Consider the following 22,558-nt stretch of genomic DNA (forward strand, 5'->3'; position numbering starts at 1 on the left):
CTTTTTTTTTTTTTTTTTTTTTTTTTTTTTAGTCATGAAGTTTGCTGAATTTTGCCAAATAGTTTTTCTGCGTCTTTTGACATAATTCACATGGATTTTCTCTTTTGTTAATGTGAATTACATTTAATTCCAAATATTACACCAACCTTGTATTCCTAGAATAAACCTCCCTGGATTTGATTTACTAATATATTTTAAATCATTTTGGCATCTATGTTCATAAGAGGTATTATTCTTGTAATATCTTTGTTAGATTTTAATATCACAGTTATTCTGGTCACAAAACAATTGTGAAATGTTTCCTGCTCTTCTACTTTTTGAAAAATACTGCTTTCTCAAAGTTTTTCTAGAATTTACCAATGAAGTCATCTACATCTGGAGTTTTCTTCAAGAGAAAGTTTTGCCTATAAATGTAGTAACTAATAGATATGGGGCTATTTAAATGTTCTATTTTGTATGCTTTAGAAATTTATGTTTTTTCAATGAATTTGTCCATTTTATATAAGTTGTTATTTATTGGCATAAAGTTTTTAATAGTATCCATTTATTATCCTTCTAATATCTGTAGAATCTTTAGTGGTGGCACTCTTTTTTAAAAAAAAATTTTTTTTCAACGTTTATTTATTTTTGGGACAGAGAGAGACAGAGCATGAACGGGGGAGAGGCAGAGAGAGAGGGAGACACAGAATCGGAAACAGGCTCCAGGCTCTGAGCCATCAGCCAAGAGCCTGACGCGGGGCTCGAACTCCTGGACCGCGAGATCGTGACCTGGCTGAAGTCGGACGCTTAACCGACTGCGCCACCCAGGCGCCCCTTTGTGGTGGCACTCTTTTTATTCCTGATTATATTTCTCTTTTCTAAATCAGTCTTGCTAGGAAGTTTCAATTTTATTATTCTTAGACTTCCCTCCCTTTATAATATAAACATTTAATGTTTATATTTTCCTCTAAGCACTCCTTTTGCTGCATCCCACAAATTTTTATGTTTTCTTTTCATCATTATTCAGTTCAATATATTTTAGAATGCCCTTTCATTGTCTTTCCTGATATTGACATTTTGAAGAATACAAGCCAGTTATTTTATAGATCATAGATTCAGTTTGACTTTCCTTATGATCAGATTCATTTTATCAGCTCTGAAGACATACAATATTTGTCTACTTTTCACTAGTGATTTTAGTTGATCACACAATCAGGATGGTGTCTGTTCTTCACCTACTGTATTATTCCAGTTTTTGCCCTAGCAATTAAATAATTTGTGTGATGACTTTTTGTGATCATGTAAATATCCTTCATCAAACTCTACTTACTAGCTATATAAATTATTCTTGCCTGAGCCAATCTTTACAAAACTGTAGCAAAATGATGTTTTTCTAATTCTACCACTTCCATCTATATTTGTCATGTGGCTTTCTACTGTAAGAAAAAAGGTCCCCGTCTTTATTACTTTATGTATTTATTTATTATCTGTATAGACTAATGGGTTTCTGTGTTATTCAGCAGATGATAACCCATTACTATTACTATAATTATTTTGATTGTCAGATTTTTCAAAATTTGGCCAGTGGGAACCCCTTCAAGGTTGTTTCTCTGTCTTTTTTGATATGTCCTCATCATTTTTTGATTCCTTAGTTCTGATACTATAGCATCATTTTTGATAGTTGGAAGAATATCCATTGTATTAATATTTATGTATCATAATACATTTATTTTTATTTTATTTTTATTTTATTTTATTTTATTTTTATTTTTTATTATATGAAATTTATTGTCAAATTAGTTTCCATACAACACCCAGTGCTCATCCCAAAGGATGCCCTCTTCAATGCCCGTCACCTACCCTACCCTCCCTCCCACCCCCCATAAACCCTCAGTTTGTTCTCAGTTTTTAAGAGTCTCTTATCCTTTGGCTCTCTCCCACTCTAACATCTTTTTTTTTCTTTTTTTTTCCTTCCCCTCCCCCATGGGTTTCTGTTAAGTTTCTCAGGATCCACATAAGGGTGAAAACATATGGTGTCTGTCTTTCTCTGTATAGCTTATTTCACTTAGCATCACACTCTCCAGTTCCATCCACGTTGCTACAAAGGGCCATATTTCATTCTTTCTCATTGCCACGTAGTACTCCATTGTGTATATAAACCACAATTTCTTTATCCATTCATCAGTTGATGGACATTTAGGCTTTTTCCACAATTTGGCTATTGTTGAGAGTGCTGCTATAAACATTGGGGTAAAAGTGCCCCTACGCATCAGCACTCCTGTATCCCTTGGGTAAATTCCTAGCAGTGCTACTGCTGGGTCATAGGGTAGGTCTATTTTTAATTTTTTGAGGAACCTCCACACTGTTTTCCAGAGCGTCTGCACCAGTTTGCATTCCCACCAACAGTGCAAGAGGGTTCCCTTTTCTCCACAACCTCTCCAGCATCTATAGTCTCCTGATTTGTTCATTTTGGCCACTCTTCAGTGGCGTGAGGTGACATCTGAGTGTGGTTTTGATTTGTATTTCCCTGGTGAGGAGCGACGTTGAGTATCTTTTCATGTGCCTGTTGGCCATCCGGATGTCTTCTTTAGAGAAGTGTCTATTCATGTTTTCTGCCCATTTCTTCACTGGATTATTTGTTTTTTGGGGTGTGGAGTTTGGTGAGCTCTTTATAGATTTTGGATACTAGCCTTTTGTCCAATATGTCATTTGCAAATATCTTTTCCCATTCTGTTGGTTGCCTTTTAGTTTTGTTGATTGTTTCCTTTTCTGTGCAGAAGCTTTTTATCTTCATGAGGTCCCAATAGTTCATTTTTGCTTTTCATCCCCTTGCCTTTGGGGATGTGTCAAGTAAGAAATTGCTGCGGCTGAGGTCAGAGAGGTCTTTTCCTGCTTTCTCCTCTAGGGTTTTGATGGTTTCCTGTCTCACATTCAAGTCCTTTATCCATTTTTGAGTTAATTTTTGTGAATGGTGTAAGAAAGTGGTCTAGTTTCATTCTTCCGCATGTTGCGGTCCAGTTCTCCCAGCACCATTTGTTAAAGAGGCTGTCTTTTTTCCATTGGATATTCTTTCCTGCTTTGTCAAAGATGAGTTGGCCATACGTTTGTGGGTCTAGTTCCGGGTTTTCTATTCTCTTCCATTGGTCTGTGTGTCTGTTTTTGTGCCAATACCATGCTGTCTTGATGATTACAGCTTTGTAGTAGAGGCTAAAGTCTGGGATTGTGATGCCTCCTGCTTTGGTCTTCTTCTTCAAAATTACTTTGGCTATTCGGGGCCTTTTGTGGTTCCATATGAATTTTAGGATTGCTTGTTCTAGTTTCGAGAAGAATGCTGGTGCAATTTTGATTGGGATTGCATTGAATGTGTAGATAGCTTTGGGTAGCATTCACATTTCAACAATATTTATTCTTCCAACCCATGAGCACGGAATGTTTTTCCATTCCTTTATATCTTCTTCAATTTCCTTCATAAGTTTTCTATAGTTTTCAGCATACAGATCTTGTACATCTTTGGTTAGATTTATTCCTAGGTATTTTATGCTTCTTGGTGCAATTGTGAATGGGATCAGTTTCTTTATTTGTCTTTCTGTTGCTTCACTATTAGTGTATAAGAATGCAACTGATTTCTGTACATTGATTTTGTATCCTGCAACTCTGCTGAATTTATGTATCAGTTCCAGCAGATTTTTCGTTGAGTCTATCAGATTTTCCTTGTGTAATATGTCATTTGCAAAAAGTGAAAGCTTGACCTCATCTTTGCCAATTTTGATGCCTTTGATTTCCTTTTGTTGTCTGATTGCTGATGCTAGAACTTCCAACACTATGTTAAACAACAGCAGTGAGAGTGGACATCCCTGTCGTGTTCCTGATCTCAGGGGGAAAGCTGTCAGTTTTTCCCCATTGAGGATGATGTTAGCTGTGGGCTTTTCATAAATGGCTTTTATGATGTTTAAGTATGTTCCTTCTACCCCAACTTTCTCGAGGGTTTTTATTAAGAAAGGATGCTGAATTTTGTCAAATGCTTTTTCTGCATCAATTGATAGGATCATATGGTTCTTATCTTTTCTTTTATTAATATGACGTATCACATTGATTGATTTGTGAATGTTGAACCAGCCCTGCAGCCCAGGAATGAATCCCACTTGATCATGGTGAATAATTCTTTTTATGTGCTGTTGAATTCGATTTGCTAGTATCTTGTTGAGAATTTTTGCATCCATATTCATCAAGGATATTGGCCTGTAGTTCTCTTTTTTTTACTGGCTCTCTGTCTGGTTATCATAATACATTTAAGTATTTCTTTACTTTTAGAATTTTAGAGTTTTAAAAATGCTTAACAGTATTGTAAAGAACATTCTGCTAACTGTATATTTACACAAATCCAAAATTATTAACTTGGAAAAAATACATTTCTAAAAGTAGATTTGTTATATTGCCCTCCATAAAAATTCTACCTAATTATAGTCAGCATATGTAAGAATGTTCATTTTGTTATTCCCTTAGTTTGGGTGGAATTTCAATCATTCTAGGGCCTTATTCTGTGGTCCCTAGACCAGCAATATCGTCATTACCTGGGAGTGTCTATTAGAATTGCAGAATCTCAGACCACCCCCCCTCCTGCCCCCAGACCTACTGGATCATAATCTGCATTTGAACAAACTCCCAGGTAAGACATAGGCACATAAAACTCTGAGAGGCAGCATTCGAATATAATTTATACAGGAGTCACAAATTGAATTGGTCTTAAATCTGGCAAGGTAAATCGGGAGCCTATACTGGCATTTATCTTAATAAAAGGTAAAAGTGACAAATAAGTAAAGGTGATTGTGAAAAAAGGGCTTAATGTTATCCTATATATATATGTATAAGACTTATATATATACACACACACATACACACACACATATCGTATATATATGTACGGTGTATCCTAAGCAAACCATTTTGGGGGACAGGACAATGCAGATCAGAACAGAGTACTAACACAGTTCCCCTAAAACACAAGAAACAGTGTTATTATCTCTCCAGCCAATTCCAAACACCCTATGTACTAGCCGATTATTTGTCTTGTGGTCTAAGGAAAACCTGAATCAGAACCACTTGCAGAACGTGTTAGAATGCATACTCCCAAACACCTCCCAGAGAATGTTTTCGTAGGGTCTGATATTATGCCCAAGTATTAGCATTTTAATAAGCACAACAAGTGATTCTGATGCCCTGGAGTTCAACAACTACTATCCCATGACACTTCGCCGAACACATCTGGAATGTATTGTTTGAGTAACTGTTTTATTTGCTTCAAAACAATAGACACATTTTTATAAAATTCATTTTTTTGTTGTTGCTGGTTAGTGAAATGAGTAAGCCTAGGAATTCTAATTACTTTTTTAGCCCTCTCTAGTTCTAACAAAGTGACTCTGAGTTAGTGAGGAGGGAGAGAAATAATTCTGATGAACTCTATTTCACCTTTTCATTCCCTATCCTGAGACTGCCTTCTTGAACCAATTCATATTCTTTCCAGATGATACCCCAACACTTTTTCTTTTCTGACAACATATTTTTGATGAAATAAATTCATATCATAGAAAAAGAACATTCCATAGTACATTAATTATGAAGTTAAAATATATTTTTCTTATATAAATATATGTTAAATATATTTTAAAAATCACATAGAAACCATTCAGTTTTTTAAATACAAATAACTTTTTTTTTGCAGGAGGAACGAAGAAAAAAGGAAACAGCATGTATAAAAGGTAATTTTTCTCAACAATTTATTAAAAGAAATCATAACCAACTTATAACAATTCACATCTTAAAGAATCAAGAAGCTGACCTAAATGATACCTAAATATTGTTTTTAAAACCATGGAAATTCAAGGGAAATGTTAATGGATTAGTATGTGAGCAGGCATATATTTCTTAGAAAATGAAACTTGCAATGTCATATCTTAAATTAAAATGTGTAATTTAAATTTTTGTTCCTTATTTATATCTAAAGGTATCATAGCTAGTGTCATATAGTAATCCTGGAGGATCAAAAGACATGAGTGTTTTATAATCCTTTAGATTATGCGTATTGCATAGTCCCTAGTACCTCAAAATGTTATCCTCCTATGTAATTTAAGAAATGTTGGAAATAAGGCGCCTGGGTGGATCAGTCAGTTAAGTGTCCAACTCTTGGTTTCAGCTCAAGTCTTGATCTCAGGGTGGTGAGTTCAAGCCCTGCCTTGGGCTCCACACTGAGCATGAAGCCTACTTTAAAAAAAAAAGGAAAATAAAAGAAAAGTTGGATATACAAAATGCAATAAAGTATCTAAAACAGCTTTAAAAATTAATGTTATAGGGGTGCCTGGGTGGCTCAGTCAGTTAAGCGCCCTACTTCTGCTCAGGTCATGATCTCATGGCTTGTGAGTTCCAGCCCTGCACCGGGCTCTGTGCAGGCAGCTCAGAGCCTGGAGACTGCCTCAGATTCTGTGTCCCTCTCTCTCTCTGCCTCACCCCCGCTCACACACTGTCTCTCTCAAAAATAAATAAACATTTAAAAAATTAAAAAAATAAATAATTAATGTTGTACATTAATATCAAAAGCCAATATGTAAAAATATTATAACATATGCTTAGGATATTATATCATATGATATTTTCTAAAACTTAAATTTTAAAATACCAACTGTGCAGCATAAATAATGTAATGGGGGAAGCATTAGTCTTAGAGTACTAGAAGTCCAGATGAAGTCTAGATTTGTGGTGAGTCTTCAGTCTCTAAACATGTCTTTTCCTTTGTGAAGTGGTGCTAATAGTAACTACCTTGAAAAATTATTGATAAATGAGATATGTAAGTATATCAAATCGCTTTGCACATTGTAAGGCACTCTAGGAATGTTAGATGTTACTTTAATTGGTGTAAAACCAGCCCATAGGCCCTTCCCACTGTGGACCAAACATTTTGTAATCTTACAGAAGCATGTTTTTTTACTGTTTTATTTTTTAATGTTTATTTATTTTTGGAAGAGGCAGAGCATGAGCGGGGGAGGGGGAGAGAGAGAGGGAGACACAGAATCTGAAGAAGCAGGCTCCAGACTCTGAGCTGTCAGGCAGAGCTGGATGTCGGGCATGAACTCACAGACCATGAGATCATGACCTGAGCCAAAGTCAGGCGCTTAACCAACTGAACCACCCAGGCACCCCCAGAAGCATGCATTTTTAAAATTTATTTTAAAAAATCAGGCCTTACTTAGCTATAAATACTGAAGAAACTATCTACATTTTCTGATTTAAGGGACATTCCAGAACTGAGCTTTCTAGCCTGTTTAGAATCTTCTCCTGTGAAAGCAGGTTGATTTTATCTAGAATAGCCTTTTCTATTCTTGATTATCATGAAATTGTTAATTCCTAATAACATATTCAACATTGTACAGATGGTGATAGCAACTTAGAATTTCACTATTTCATCCTACTGTCCATTATAACCCTTAAAAGAGTCTGAATTTTAAAAAGAAACATTGTCTTTATAAGTAAGATTTGGCTCATGAATTATGTAATATTAATAGTAAGTCTAATTTTCTTTTACAGCAAATAGAGATCACTCTAAAGATGAATTCTGCCTTGCAACAAAAAAGGTCATTTGTGACCCTTCAGAGACTAGCTCGACAACACATCCCAGCAGTGTTACTTTAAGCTTATCGACACTACAATCTGATTCTCATTACAGCCAAAGTATAGACGCAGCCGATGACTGGTTTTCTGACGATACTCTAGCAAAAAAGAGCTCTCCAATGCCTTTTCTCAGAGAACCTCTAATGGAAAAAGTATTTTCATACCTGTCAACAATTTCATTAGAAGAATGTACTGAAAATGTACTGAATATGACACTTTACGATGATCAGAAAGATGACAGCATTAAGGAAATATTTTCACGAAGAAATGCAGAAGTTGAAATACAAAAATTTCAACATAATATTGAATGACTTTTTTCTTTTGAAACTTTGTGTACACTGAAATCATGGAAAGTTAAAACCAAATTACCAGCTTCTGAGTCTCTTAAAATGTCCATACTAATATTACTTTTCTTATTCCTTGCCATATAGTGGTCCTACTTCCCTTGCTGATTCTTATTTCTAGAAATAATTACAGGAAGAATTAGAGTGACATCATGAACATTAAGCTTAACTCCTTGTATCTCATCAAAAGATATAACAAATAATACAAATGTATTTCAACATGCAGGAAAATAAGAAATCTTCAGCACAAATAGAGTTTTGAATAAAACACTCACAACATTCCCTTACACTTTTGACATTTTTAATTTTATTTCAATGTGGGTAGGGCTGGGCAGAATACTTTCATCAGCTTTTCTGAATTTTAAATGCATCAATCACCTACAATTCAACTTTTATTTTGTCACGATTTTGGTAAACAATATACTCAATATCTGTTGCTCTTCTAGGGGAGCCTGGAACACTGTGAAGAATCCAGAATATAATTTTTCTTTGCCCTCTCCTATGTCTGCTTCTCAGAATGCTTTCCTATTCCTTACCCCACTGTGATGAAAATGTGGGCATCTATGTTCTTAAGCCTCTGATTCAAGCTAGATGAATCAGAGTTCCTCTCTAATCAGAGACCCTTGGTCAGAGTTCTGTGTTTGGTCCTGAGGGATTTCTGACACCCACTCTGTAATTAATCTTTTTTTTCCCTCTTTATCCTAAATACTGTCCATGTACTTAGTCCCCTTTTTCTTTCTTTGGGGAAAAATTGCTAAATACAATATTAGCTTTTATGCTTAATTTACTCATACCGACACTTATGCATATCTTCCCAAGAGATAAATCATACCTATTACAATAAATGAAAATAAACTTGTCTCAGTTAAGATAGTAGCATTACCCAGGCTGTCCCATTACCCCTTTCTGTCCCAGGGGAAATAGTAAAAAGGATTAAAACACCTCTGTCTTCTAAAGCACCTTGTCATTTCTACAAGTTATCGGTCGTGAGAACATCTATCTAATATCTACCTCTACATCTAAATAAGCTATTTCAGCTCAATGTCTGTAAGGAATAGCATATATATAAATTGTTCTCTGTCCCTTGGTGTCCTACCAACTTATATCTTACTGCCTATCCCAGAAAAGTCATCTCTAATTTTGGTGAGATGCTATAACTTTCCTATGAATTTGGGGTTGGAGATAAGAGATTCTAGCTTTGATCTCATTAGTCTTTGGAATAGAGGAAACAAACTGGGGAGCTGTGGGCTGCCATGTCCTACCTTGTGGTTTGGGAAGAAAAAAACAGTAAATCTGCTGTGAGAGAGCAGTGAAGCACTTGCAAAGTGAAAAGCAGACATGAGAGGTCAGGAGAATGTAATTCCTGGCTTTCTAACAGTCCTCCATTTCCTTGTTCCAGTCCTTCATGAAGCCTGCCCTTGGCTTGGTATGGCACACGTTATCCTAATAATAAATTAACCTATTTTCTTAAGCTAGCAAGATCTGACATTTATTAGTGTCCTGTTTTTAACTATTGTTCTGGGCTTTGGCAAAGTACCTTGTAATTTTATAATAAATTATTGTTTTTGCATAAAGCAGAAAGAGCTTTGTTTCTGTTACTATGACCAAAGCATCCTAACCAAATTCCTGTCATTATAAGTGAAAAATAACTATATGTATGCATATACAGCAATTGTTATATTATGATAGAATAGATTGAATTTTGTTTCTCAAAACCTAACACATTTACATGTTGATTAAAATGTTATTCTGTATCATAGGTATATACATTTTTCTCTTTGAAAAGACTAATGAACAGTACATATGAAATTACAATGGTCTAAAATAATATTTTCAAGAATTGTGAAGATCTGAGATTTCACCATTCATGCCCTCTGACAAGTTAGCCTTCAATAATTTCATGTCTCATGGGTCAGTGACGAAGGACAGTTTATTATTCATAGCAATAGCAAGGGTGGCTTTTAAAAGAGGCTGACATCCATGAAATGGATCATTTTGTCCACTTAATTATTAACATTTCTTCTGATATTGCTCTTTGAGGAGCAATTACTTGAGACTCATTTATATTCCTATTCTGTGTCCATTCAGAGAAACTTACTGACATCTATTTTTCTTAGACTCCTTATCACTAATTTTCCAATTGTACTCTTTACAAGTCCCCAACCATTCAGCCAAACCATTAAGTACCCACTTCCAGTAAATCAGAACAAATATATAACTCTGAAAATTTATCTTTAGAGGCTATACAACTAGGTCACTGCTCAGTTATGCCTGCTGAAATTTTCACCAAGGCCATACATAAGTGGTACTCTGGTATTCCAGCTGTGAACTTTGAGATGATGCTAACATATCATGCAGAACTGTTTGATAAATCAGGATTAAGTATCTTCTTCCTCAGTGAACTGATGATAAGGAACTCTACTTGATACAATAGGTTATATGGTGAGAGAGAGAAGACCAGGTAGCAGGTATAAGAGCCATGGGCATCTTAACCATCTCCTCATGCAATTCGCTCACATCTGCTCACATCCAGTTCAGAATCCGCTCACATCCAGTTTTATACGTCCTAATGCCATTTGTAATTGAGTGCAGATCTACATGCCTAACTTTATGTCTTAGCAAATCATAAAACACTAGTTCATGGTGAACAGATCAACTCAAAGGTAAATTGGTATCCATGGTCACATGTTAAGTCCCTACATCTAATAGTAAGCCAGAGGATACTTCCAAAAGAATAATTATTGGCAGGTGATAACATAGCTTTCTTTAGAATCCTACAGACTCTCATTAACCTAGAGTTGCCTGCTAAAGTCTCCATAGAGTATCTCTATTTGCTACAAACACTTCACATAGCATGAATCTACTGGGCCATAAACCCCAAGTGGCATAACAACTAACTTAGCCTCCTGGATCTGTCACAGAGATTTCTATTCTTCCACGCTCCACACTAGAACCTCTTTCATATTACTCAATAAGTAGGTCAGAGTAGCACATCCAAATGAAGTATATGTTACCTCCAATATTCAAAGGAGACCACTATGCATTGTGCCTCTTTCTTAGAGGTTGCAGGTATCAGATGCAGCAACTAGTCTTTCACCTTGGAAGGGATATCTGGACATGCTCCAGACCACTGGATGCTTAGTAATTTCACTGAGACAACAGGCCCTGGAATTTTGTGGAATTTATCTCCACCCTCTGGCATTCATATATTTTACCCAATTATGTAAGGTAGTTACTAATTCTTGCTCACCTTGTCAGTCAGCATGATATCATAAATGTCCTGTGCTGTCCATTTGTGTTGAATGAAGATTAAGGCCCATTTAGACTAGATTATGACAGAGTTAGGGAGATAATATAACTCTGCAGTAAAACAGTGAAGGTGTTGATGGGAATGTAAATTATTACAGCCATCATGGAAAATATTATGGAGTTTCCTTAAAAGATGAACAGAACTACCATACTGTCCAGCAATTCTACTTCTGGATATATATCTGAAGGAAACAGTATCTTCAGTATCTTGAAGAGGTATCTATACCCCTGTGTTCCTTGCAGCATTATTTACAATAGCTAAGATATGGGAACAACCTAAATATCCATCAATGAATGAGTGGATAAAGAAAATAATGCACGCACACACACACACACACAATGGAATGTCATTCAGCCACAAAAAGAAACCCTGCCATTTGTGACAACATGGATGAACCTGAAAGACATTATACTAAGTGAGATAAGCCAAACAGAGAAAGACAAATACTATGTGGTATTATTTATATGTGAAATCTAAAAAAAAAAAATTGCATTTACTTGGGACATATTCCTCTGTCTCATTTTGTCTAACTCTTGTGTCTGTTTCTGTGTGTTAGGAAAGTCAGGTGCATCTCCTGCTGTTGAAAGTAATGGTCTTATGAAGAAGAGGTCCTGTAGCACCCTGCAGTGCAGGGTTCCCTGTTCACCATAACCTGGCTCTTCAGGGTGTTTTCTATGTGTGTTCCATGTGCCCTGCTGTTGAGTCTTGGCCACTTTTTCCTTCAGGCCATTCATCTGCAGAGGCTCTCTTTGCCGGTTGTGGGAAGTGTTTGGTGCCCAGCTGGGGAGGAGTGTGCCATTTTAACACGGTGCACTCAGGTCTGCTTTTGAAATGAGACTTTCTGCAGCCCATGGGATCAGGACAGTGTGGGCAGGGCACACAATTTTACAAAGGTGTTCCTTAGTCTTCCAAAGGGCCCACCGACCTGGGAACCACAGCCTTAGCAAGGTTTCTTCCAATCTTCTGGGGGAGGTGACCTGTAGCACCTGAAACAAATGTGACTGGGAAGGGAAGTCCACCATAGCATGGAGGGGCAGGTGGGAGTTTGTTGTAAGCAAGTTAGGTAGTGAATGTTGGCATTTTGCTGGTCTCTGCAGGTGGCTGTGTGTTTATGCTGGGGGCTGGAGAAGGGATATGGTGCCTGTTCCTGAGGAAGTCCCTCTGGAGCCCTGCTCCTCAAGCTGAGCTCTGAGATGTGTCAATAACTCTCCCTTCCACGTACACCATGTGTTGTATCTGTTTCTATGTTGTATCTCCAAGGGCTATATGTCATACTATCTCTTTAAGAGCAGAGACTTGGTTTCCTACCACTCTCTGGGTTATCCTAGAGCCAAGCCCTCTGATTTTTAAAATTCCAGGCTTTAACACTCCCTGGTTGTAAGAGCTTATGGAATTAGACCCCTCTACTTTTCAAAACCAAATGCTTTGGGGGTCTGTCTTCCCCTCTTCTCAGTGTGATAATGTGTTCCTCTTCCTTCTCCATATTTACAGCTCCCTGCCAACTGTGGGTCCATTTTGCTCTCCATCCATTTCATTACTGACTGAGTTTCTGCCCTTCTTACCCTCTTTGATGTGGCCTCTTCACTCTCTTTAGTTGTGGAGTTTGTTCTGCCAGTCTTCAGGTTATTTTCTGGGCTATTTCCACTGACGTGAGTGCTATCTAGTTGTACCCATGGGACAAGGTGAGTTTAGGTTCCTCATACTCAGCCATCATGGCCTCCCTCCTCTCTGATTTAGCATTTTAAATATTTATTTATTTTTGAGAGAGAGAGAGATAGAGCATGAGCAGGGGAGGGACAGAGAGAGAGAAGGACAGAGGATCTGAAGTGGGATCTGCACTGAAAGCACTGAGTCTGATGTAGGTCTGGAACTCACGAACTGCCAGCTCATGACCTGAAGTGAAGTTGGATGCTCAACCAACAGAGCTACCCAGGCACCCTTTAATTTAGCATTTTATTTTATTAATAATTTATTTATTTTAAAGTTTACATCCATGTTAGTTGGCATATAGTGCAACAATGATTTCAGGAGTAGATTCCTTAATGCCCCTTACCGATTTAGCCCATACCCCCACAAATAACCCCTCCAGCAACCCCAGTTTGTTCTCTGTATTTAAGGGTCTCTAATGTTTTGTCCCCCTCCCTGTTTTTATATTATTTTTGCTTCCCTTCCCTGATGTTCGTCTGTTTTGTATCTTAAAGTCTCATATGAGTGAAGTCACATATTTGTCTTTCTCTGACAAATTTCGCTTAGCATAATACCCTCCAGTTCCAACCACGTAGTTGCAAATGGCAAGATTTCATTCTTTTTGATTATTGAGTAATACTCCATTGTATAGATATACCACATCTTCTTTATCCATTCATCCATCGATGAACATTTAGGCTCTTTCCCTACTTTGGCTATTGTTGATACTGCTGCTATAAACATTGGGGTGCATGTGTCCCTTTGAAACAGCGTACCTGTATCCCTTGGATAAATACCTAGTAGTGCAATTTCTGGGTCATAGGGTAGTTCTACTTTTAATTTTTTGAGGAACTTCCATACTGTTTTCCAGAGTAGCTGCACCAGTTTGCATTCCCACCAGCAGTGCAAAAGAGATCCTCTTTCTCCACATCCTTGCCAATGTCTGTTGTTGCCTGAGTTCTTAATGTTAACCATTCGGACAGGTGTGAAGTGGTATCTCATTATGGTTTTGATTTGTATTTCCCTAATGATGAGTGATGAGCATTTTTTCATGTGTTGGTTGGCCATCTGGATGTCTTCCTTGGAGAAGTGTCTATTCATGTATTTTGCCCATTTCTTCACTGGATTATTTGTTTTTTGGGTGTTGAGTTTAATAAGTTCTTTATAGATTTTGGATACTAACCCTTTATCTGATATGTCATTTGCATATATCTTCTCACATTCCGAGAGTTGCCTTTTAGCTTTGTTGATTGTTTCTTTCACTGTGCAGAGATTTTTACTTTGATGAGGTCCCAGTAGTTCATTTTTGCCTTTGTTTCCCTTGCCTTCAGAGACGTGTTGAGTAAGAAGTTGCTGCGGCTAAGGTCAAAGAGGTTTTTGCCTGCTTTCTCCTTGAGGATTTTGATGGCTTCTTGTCTTACATTGAGGTCTTTCATCCATTTTGAGTTTGTTGTTGTGTATGGTGTAAGAAAGTGATCCAGGTTCATTCTTCTGCATGTCACTGTCCAGTTTTCCCAGCACCATTTGTTGAAGAGACTGTCTTTATTCCATTGGATAGTCTTTCCTTCTTTGTCAAAGATTAGTTGGCCATACGTTTGTGGGTCCATTTCTGGGTTCTCTATTCTGTTCCATTGATCTGAGTGTCTGTTTTTGTGGCAGTACCATACTGTCTTGATGATTATAGCTTTGTAATACAGCTTGAAGTCCGGGATTGTGATGCCTCCTGCTTTGGTTTTCTTTTTCAAGATTGCTTTGGCTATTTGGAGTCTTTTGTGGTTCCATACAAATTTTAGGATTGTTTTTTCTAGCTCTGTGAAGAATGCTGGTGTTATTTTGATAGGGATTGCATTGAATATGTAGATTGCTTTGGGTAGTCTTGACATTTTAACAATATTTGTTCTTCCTATCCAGGAGCGTGGAATATTTTTTCCATTTTTTGTGTGTGTGTGTGTGTCTTCAATTTCTTTCATAAATGTTCTATGCTTTTCAGTGTATAGATTTTTCACCTCTTTGGTTAGGATTTCGTGGGTATTTTATGGGTTTTGGTGCAATTGTAAATGGAATCGATTCCTTGATTGCTCTTTCTGTTGCTTCATTATTGGTGTATAGGAAGGCAACCAATTTCTGTGCATTGATTTAATATCCTACAACTTTGTGGAATTCATGGATCAGTTATAGCAGGGTTTTTTGGTGGAATCTTTGGGTTTTCCATATAGAGTATCATGTCATCTGCAAAGACTGAATATTTGATCTCCTCCTGACCAAGTTGGATGTCTTTTATTTCTTTGTGTTGTCTGATTGCAGAGGCTAAGACTTCCAATTCTATGTTGAATAACAGTGGCAAGAGTGAGCATCCTGTCTTGTTCCTGACCTTGGGGGGAAAGCTCGCAGTTTTACCCATTGAGGATGATATTAAAATTAAGTCTGTCATATATGGCTTTTATGATCTTGAGGTATGATCCTTCTATCCCTACTTTCTGGAGGGTTTTTATCAAGAAAGGATGCTCTAGTCTGTCAAATGCTTTCTCTGCATCTATTGATATGATCATATGGTTCTTGTCCTTTCTTTTATTGATGTGATGAATCACATTGATTGATTTGTGGATATTGAACCAGCCCTGCATCCCAGGTATAAATACCACTTGGTCGTGGTGAATTATTAATGTATTGTTGGATCTGGTTAGCTGGTTCTTGTTGAGTATTTTTGCATCCATGTGCATCAGGGAAATTGGTCTATCATTCTCCTTTTTAGTGGGTTCTTTGGTTTTGGAATCAAGGTAATGCTGGCTTCATAGCAAGCATTTTGAAGTTTTCCTTCCATTTCTGTTTTTTTGGAACAGCTTCAAGAGAATAGGTATTAACTCTTCTTTAAATGTTTGGTAGAATTCTCCTGGAAAACCATCTGGCCCTGGACTCTTGTCTTTTGGCAGATTTTTGATTACTAATTCAATTTCTTTACTGGTTATGGGTCTGTTCAAATTGTCTATTTCTTCCTATTTCAGTTTTGGTGCTTATATGTTTTTAAGAATTTGTCCATTTCTGTCAGATTGCCCATTTTATTGATGTATAATTGCTCATAATATTCTCTGGTTATTGTTTGTGTTTCTACTCTGTTGGTTGTGATTTCTCCTCTTTCATTCTTGATTTTATTTATTTGGGTCCTTTCCTTTTTCTTTTTAATCAAACTGGCTAGGGATTTACCAATTTTGTTAATTCTTTCAAAGAACCAGCTTCTGGTTTCATTGATCTGTTCCACTGGTTGGGTTTTTTTTTTTTTTTTTTTTTTTTGTTTGTTTGTTTTTGGTTTTGATAGCATTGATTTCTGCTCTAATCTTTGTTATTTCCTGTATTCTGCTGGTGTGGGGTTTTACTTGCTGTTCTTTTCACAGCTCCTTAAGGTGTAAGGTTAGGTTGTATATCTGAGACCTTTCTTCCTTAGGAAGGCCTAGATTGCTATATACTTCCCTCTTATGACCGCCTTTGCTGCGTCCCAGAGGTTTGGGGCTGTAGTATTATCACTTTTATTGGCTGCAATGTACTTTTCAATTTCCTCTTTAACTTCTTGGTTAGCCCATTCATTCTTTAGTAGGATGTTCTTTAGTCTCCAAGTGTTTGTTATCGGTCCACATTTTTTTCGGGTGGTTGATTTCGAGTTTCATAGTGTGTGGTCTGAAAATATGCACGTTATGATCTCAATCTTTTGTACTTGTTGGGGGCTTTTTTTGGTCACTGTATGTGATCTCTTCTGGAGAACGTTCCATGTGCACTGGAGAAGAATGTATATTCTGCTGCTTTGGGATAAAATGTTCTATCTGTTAAGTCCATCCAGTCCAGTATGTCATTCATAACCATTGTTTCCTTGTTTATTTTCTGTTTAGATGATCTGTCCATTGTTGTAAGTGGGGTGTTGAAGTTCCCTACTATTATGGTATTATTATCAATGACTTTCTTTATGTTTGTGATTAGTTGGGTTCTCCCAACTAATATATATTTGGGTTCTCCCACATTTGGAGCATAAATGTTTACAACTGTTAGGCCTTCTTGGTGGATAGACCCCTTAATTATGATATAATGCCTTTTTTCATCTCTTGTTATAATCCTTATTTTAAAGTCTAGATTGTCTGATGTAAGTATGCCTACTCCATCTTTCTTTTGGCAACCATTAGCATGATAGATGGTTCTCCATCCCCTTACTTCCAATCTGAAGGTGTCTTTAGGTCTAAAATTGGTCTCTTGTAAACAGCATATAGATGGGTCTTGTTTTCTTATCCATTCTGTTACCCTATGTCTTTTGACTGGAGCATTTAGTCCATTGATGTTTACAGTGAATACTGAAAGATATGACTTTATTGCCATTATGTTGCCTGTAGAGTTGGAGTTTCTGGTGGTATTCTCTGGTCCTTCCTAGTCCCTGTTCCTTTTGGTCTCTTTTTTTTTCTTGTCTTCTCTCCACTCAGACAGGGCCCTTAAAATGTCTTAGTGGTCACGAACTTCTTTAATTTTTGTTTTTCTGGGAAACTTTCTCTTTCTCCTTCTATTTTGAATGACAGCCTTGCTGGATAAAGAATCCTTGACTGCATATTTTTCTGAGTCAGCACATTGAATATATCCTGCCACTCCATTCTGGCCTGCCAAGTTTCCGTGGATAGGTCTGCTGCAAACCTGATGTGTCTTCCCTTGTATGTTAGGGACTTTTTTTCCCTTGCTGCTTTCATGATTCTCTCCTTGCCTGAGTATTTTGTGAATTTGACTATGATATGTCTTGTTAATGGTCAGTTATGTTGAATCGAATGGGAGCCCTCTGTACTTCCTGGATTTTGATGTCTGTGTCTTTCCCCAGGTCAGGCAAGTTTTCTGCTATGATTTGCTCACACAACCCTTCTACCCCTCTTTCTCTCTCTTCCTCTTCTGGGACCCCTATGATTGTAATGTTGTTCCTTTTTCATGAGTCACTGATTTCTCTAATTCTTAAATCGTGCTCTTTTACCTTAGTGTCCCTCTTTTTTTCTGCTTCATTTTTCTCCATAAGTTTTGTCTTCTATATCGCTGATTTGCTGCTCTGCCTCACCCATCATTGCCACCATGCCATCGATTCGAGATTGCAGCTGAGTTATAGCATTTTTTTTAATATATGAAATTTATTGTCAAATTGGTTTCCATACAACACCCAGTGCTCATCCCAAAAGGTGCCCTCCTCAATACCCATCACCCACCCTCCCCTCCCTACCACCCCCCATCAACTCTCAGTTTGTTCTCAGTTTTTAACAGTCTCTTATGCTTTCGCTCTCTCCCACTCTAACCTCTTTTGTTTTTTTTTTTCCTTCCCCTCCCCCATGGGTTTCTGTTAAGTTTCTCAGGATCCACATAAGAGTGAAACCATATGGTATCTGTCTTTCTCTGTGTGGCTTATTTCACTTAGCATCACACTCTCCAGTTCCATCCACGTTGCTACAAAAGGCCATATTTCATTCTTTCTCATTGCCACGTAGTATTCCATAGTGTATATAAACCACAATTTCTTTATCCATTCATCAGTTGATGGACATTTAGGCTCTTTCCATCATTTGGCTAATGTTGAGAGTGCTGCTATGAACATTGGGGTACAAGTGCCCCTATGCATCAGTACTCCTGTGTCCCTTGGATAAATTCCTGGCAGTGCTATTGCTGGGTCATAGGGTAGGTCTATTTTTAATTTTCTGAGGAACCTCCACACTGCTTTCCAGAGCGGCTGCACCAATTTGCATTCCCACCAACAGTGCAAGAGGGTTCCCGTTTCTCCACATCCTCTCCAGCATCTATAGTCTCCTCATTTGTTCATTTTGACCACTCTGACTGGCGTGAGGTGATATATCAGTGTGGTTTTGATTTGTATTTCCCTGATCAGGAGCGACGTTGAGCATCTTTTCATGTGCCTGTTGGCCATCCGGATGTCTTCTTTAGAGAAGTGTCTATTCATGATTTCTGCCCATTTCTTCACTGGATTATTTGTTTTTCGGGTGTGGAGTTTGGTGAGCTCTTTCTAGATTTTGGATACTAGCCCTTTGTCCGATATGTCATTTGCAAATATCTTTTCCCATTCTGTTGGTTGCCTTTTAGTTTTGTTGGTTGTTTCCTTTGCTGTGCAGAAGCTTTTTATCTTCATGAGGCCCCAGTAATTCACTTTTGCTTTTAATTCCCTTGCCTTTGGGGATGTATCGAGTAACAGATTGTTACAGCTGAGGTCAGAGAGGTCTTTTCCTGCTTTCTCCTCTAAGGTTTTGATGGTTTCCTATCTCACATTCAGGTCCTTTATCCATTTTGAGTTTATTTTTGTGAATGGTGTGAGAAAGTGGTCTAGTTTCAACCTTCTGCATGTTGCTGTCCAGTTCTCCCAGCACCATTTGTTCAAGAGACTGTCTTTTTTCCATTGGATGTTCTTTCCTGCTTTGTCAAAGATGAGTTGGCCATACGTTTGTGGGTCTAGTTCTGGGGTTTCTATTCTCTTCCATTGGTCTATGTGTCTGTTTTTGTGCCAATACCATGCTGTCTTGATGATGACAGCTTTGTAGTAGAGGCTAAAGTCTGGGATTGTGATGCCTCCAGCTTTGGTCTTCTTCTTCAAAATTACTTTGGCTATTCGGGGCCTTTTGTGGTTCCATATGAATTTTAGGATTGCTTGTTCTAGTTTCGAGAAGAATGCTGGTGCAATTTTCATTGGGATTGCATTGAATGTGTAGATAGCTTTGGGTAGTATTGACATTTTGACAATATTTATTCTTCCAATCCATGAGCAGGGAATGTCTTTCCATTTCTTTAAATCTTCTTCAATTACCTTCATAAGCTTTCTATAGTTTTCAGCATACAGATCCTTTACATCTTTGGTTAGATTTATTCCTAGGTATTTTATGCTTCTTGGTGCAATTGTGAATGGGATCCATTTCCTTATTTGTCTTTCTGTTACTTCATTGTTAGTGTATAAGAATGCAACTGATTTCTGTACATTGATTTTGTATCCTGCAACTTTGCTGAATTCATGTATCAGTTCTAGCAGACTTTTGGTGGAGTCTATCGGATTTTCCATGTATAATATCATGTCATCTGCAAAAAGCGAAAGCTTGACTTCATCTTTGCCAATTTTGATGCCTTTGATTTCCTTTTGTTGTCTGATTGCTGATGCTAGAACTTCCAGCACTATGTTAAACAACAGCGGTGAGAGTGGGCATCCCTGTCGTGTTCCTGATCTCAGGGAAAAAGCTCTCAGTTTTTCCCCGTTGAGGATGATGTTAGCTGTGGGCTTTTCATAAATGGCTTTTATGATCTTTAAGTATGTTCCTTCTATCCTGACTTTCTCAAGGGTTTTTATTAAGAAAGGGTGCTGGATTTTGTCAAAGGCCTTTTCTGCATCGATTGACAGGATCATATGGTTTTTCTCTTTTTTTTTGTTAATGTGATGTATCACGTTGATTGATTTGCGAATGTTGAACCAGCCCTGCATCCCAGGAATGAATCCCACTTGATCATGGTGAACAATTCTTTTTATATGCCGTTGAATTCGATTTGCTAGTATCTTATTGAGAATTTTGGCATCCCTATTCATCAGGGATATTGGCCTGTAGTTCTCTTTTTTTACTGTGTCTCTGTCTGGTTTAGGAATCAAAGTAATACTGGCTTCCTAGAATGAGTCTGGAAGTTTTCCTTCCCTTTCTATTTCTTGGAATAGCTTGAGAAGGATAGGTATTATCTCTGCTTTAAATGTCTGGTAGAACTCCCCTGGGAAGCCATCTGGTCCTGGACTCTTATTTGTTGGGAGATTTTTGATAACCGATTCAATTTCTTCGCTGGTGATGGGTCTGTTCAAGCTTTCTATTTCCTCCTGATTGAGTTTTGGAAGAGTGTGGGTGTTCAGGAATTTGTCCATTTCTTCCAGGTTGTCCAATTTGTTGCCATATAATTTTTCATAGTATTCCCTGATAATTGTTTGTATCTCTGAGGGATTGGTTGTAATCATTCCATTTTCATTCATGATTTTATCTATTTGGGTCATCTCCCGTTTCTTTTTGAGAAGCCTGGCTAGAGGTTTGTCAATTTTGTTTATTTTTTCAAAAAACCAACTCTTGGTTTCGTTGATCTGCTCTACAGTTTTTTTAGATTCTATATTGTTTATTTCTGCTCTGATCTTTATTATTTCTCTTCTTCTGCTGGGTTTAGGCTGCCTTTGCTGTTCTGCTTCTATTTCCTTTAGGTGTGCTGTTAGATTTTGTATTTGGGATTTTTCTTGTTTCTTGAGATAGGCCTGGATTGCAATGTATTTTCCTCTCAGGACTGCCTTCACTGCATCCCAAAGCGTTTGGATTGTTGTATTTTCATTTTCGTTTGTTTCCATATATTTTTAAATTTCTTCTCTAATTGCCTGGTTGACCCACTCATTCTTTAGTAGGGTGTTCTTTAACCTCCATGCTTTTGGAGGTTTTCCAGACTTTTTTCTGTGGTTGATTTCAAGCTTCATAGCATTGTCTGAAAGTATGCATGGTATAATTTCAATTCTTGTAAACTTATGAAGGGCTGTTTTGTGACCCAGTATATGATCTATCTTGGGGAATGTTCCATGTGCACTCAAGAAGAAAGTATATTCTGTTGCTTTGGGATGCAGAGTTCTAAATATATCTGTCAAGTCCATCTGACCCAATGTCTCATTCAGGGCCCTTGTTTCTTTATTGACCGTGTGTCTAGATGATCTATCCATTTCTGTAAGTGGGGTGTTAAAGTCCCCTGCAATTACCACATTCTTATCAATAAGGTTGCTTATGTTTATGAGTAATTGTTTTATATATTTGGGCGCTCCGGTATTCGGCGCATAGACAGTTATAATTGTTAGCTCTTCCTGATGGATAGACCCTGTCACTATTATATAATGTCCTTCTTCATCTCTTGTTACAGCCTTTAATTTAAAGTCTAGTTTGTCTGATAAGTATGGCTACTCCAGCTTTCTTTTGGCTTCCAGTAGCATGATAAATAGTTCTCCATCCCCTCACTCTCAATCTAAAGGTGTCCTCAGGTCTAAAATGAGTCTCTTGTAGACAGCAAATAGAAGGGTCTTGTTTTTTTACCCCTTCTGATACCCTATGTCTTTTGGTTGGCGCATTTAATCCATTTACATTCAGTGTTATTATAGAAAGATATGGGTTTAGAGTCATTGTGATGTCTGTATGTTTTATGCTTGTAGTGATGTCTCTGGTATTTGTCTCACAGGATCCCCCTTAGGATCTCTTGTAGGGCTGGTTTAGTGGTGACAAATTCCTTCAGTTTTTGTTTGTTTGGGAAGACCTTTATCTCTCCTTCTATTCTAAATGACAGACTTGCTGGATAAAGGTTTCTCGGCTGCGTATTTTTTCTGTTTAGCACACTGAAGATCGCGTGCCAATTCTTTCTGGCCTGCCGAGTTTCAAAAGAGAGATCAGTCACATATAGGTCTCCCTTTATATGTGACGGCACGTTTATCCGTTGCTGCTTTCAGAATTTTCTCTTTATCCTTGCATTTTGCCAGTTTCACTATGATATGTCGTGCAGAATATCGATTCAAGTTACGTCTGAAGGGAGTTCT

General features: G+C 37.5%; 1 protein-coding gene across 1 annotated transcript in view; it reads left to right on the forward strand.

Annotated features, from left to right (window-relative positions):
* CUNH1orf185 (chromosome unknown C1orf185 homolog) overlaps positions 1–9,556 on the forward strand; it is a 43,201-nt gene extending 33,645 nt beyond the window's left edge. Inside the window, exons 4-5 of the mRNA XM_040470195.1 lie at positions 5,699–5,735; positions 7,555–9,556. Of these exons, the coding sequence (XP_040326129.1) occupies positions 5,699–5,735; positions 7,555–7,949 (432 nt within the window). The 3' untranslated portion in view covers positions 7,950–9,556. The remainder of the gene's footprint in view (positions 1–5,698; positions 5,736–7,554) is intronic.
* The last annotated feature ends 13,002 nt before the right edge of the window (positions 9,557–22,558 follow it).

This window comes from Herpailurus yagouaroundi, unplaced genomic scaffold (assembly GCF_014898765.1).
Source record: "Herpailurus yagouaroundi ecotype Mexico unplaced genomic scaffold, PumYag 77, whole genome shotgun sequence".
NCBI lineage: Eukaryota > Metazoa > Chordata > Mammalia > Carnivora > Felidae > Herpailurus > Herpailurus yagouaroundi.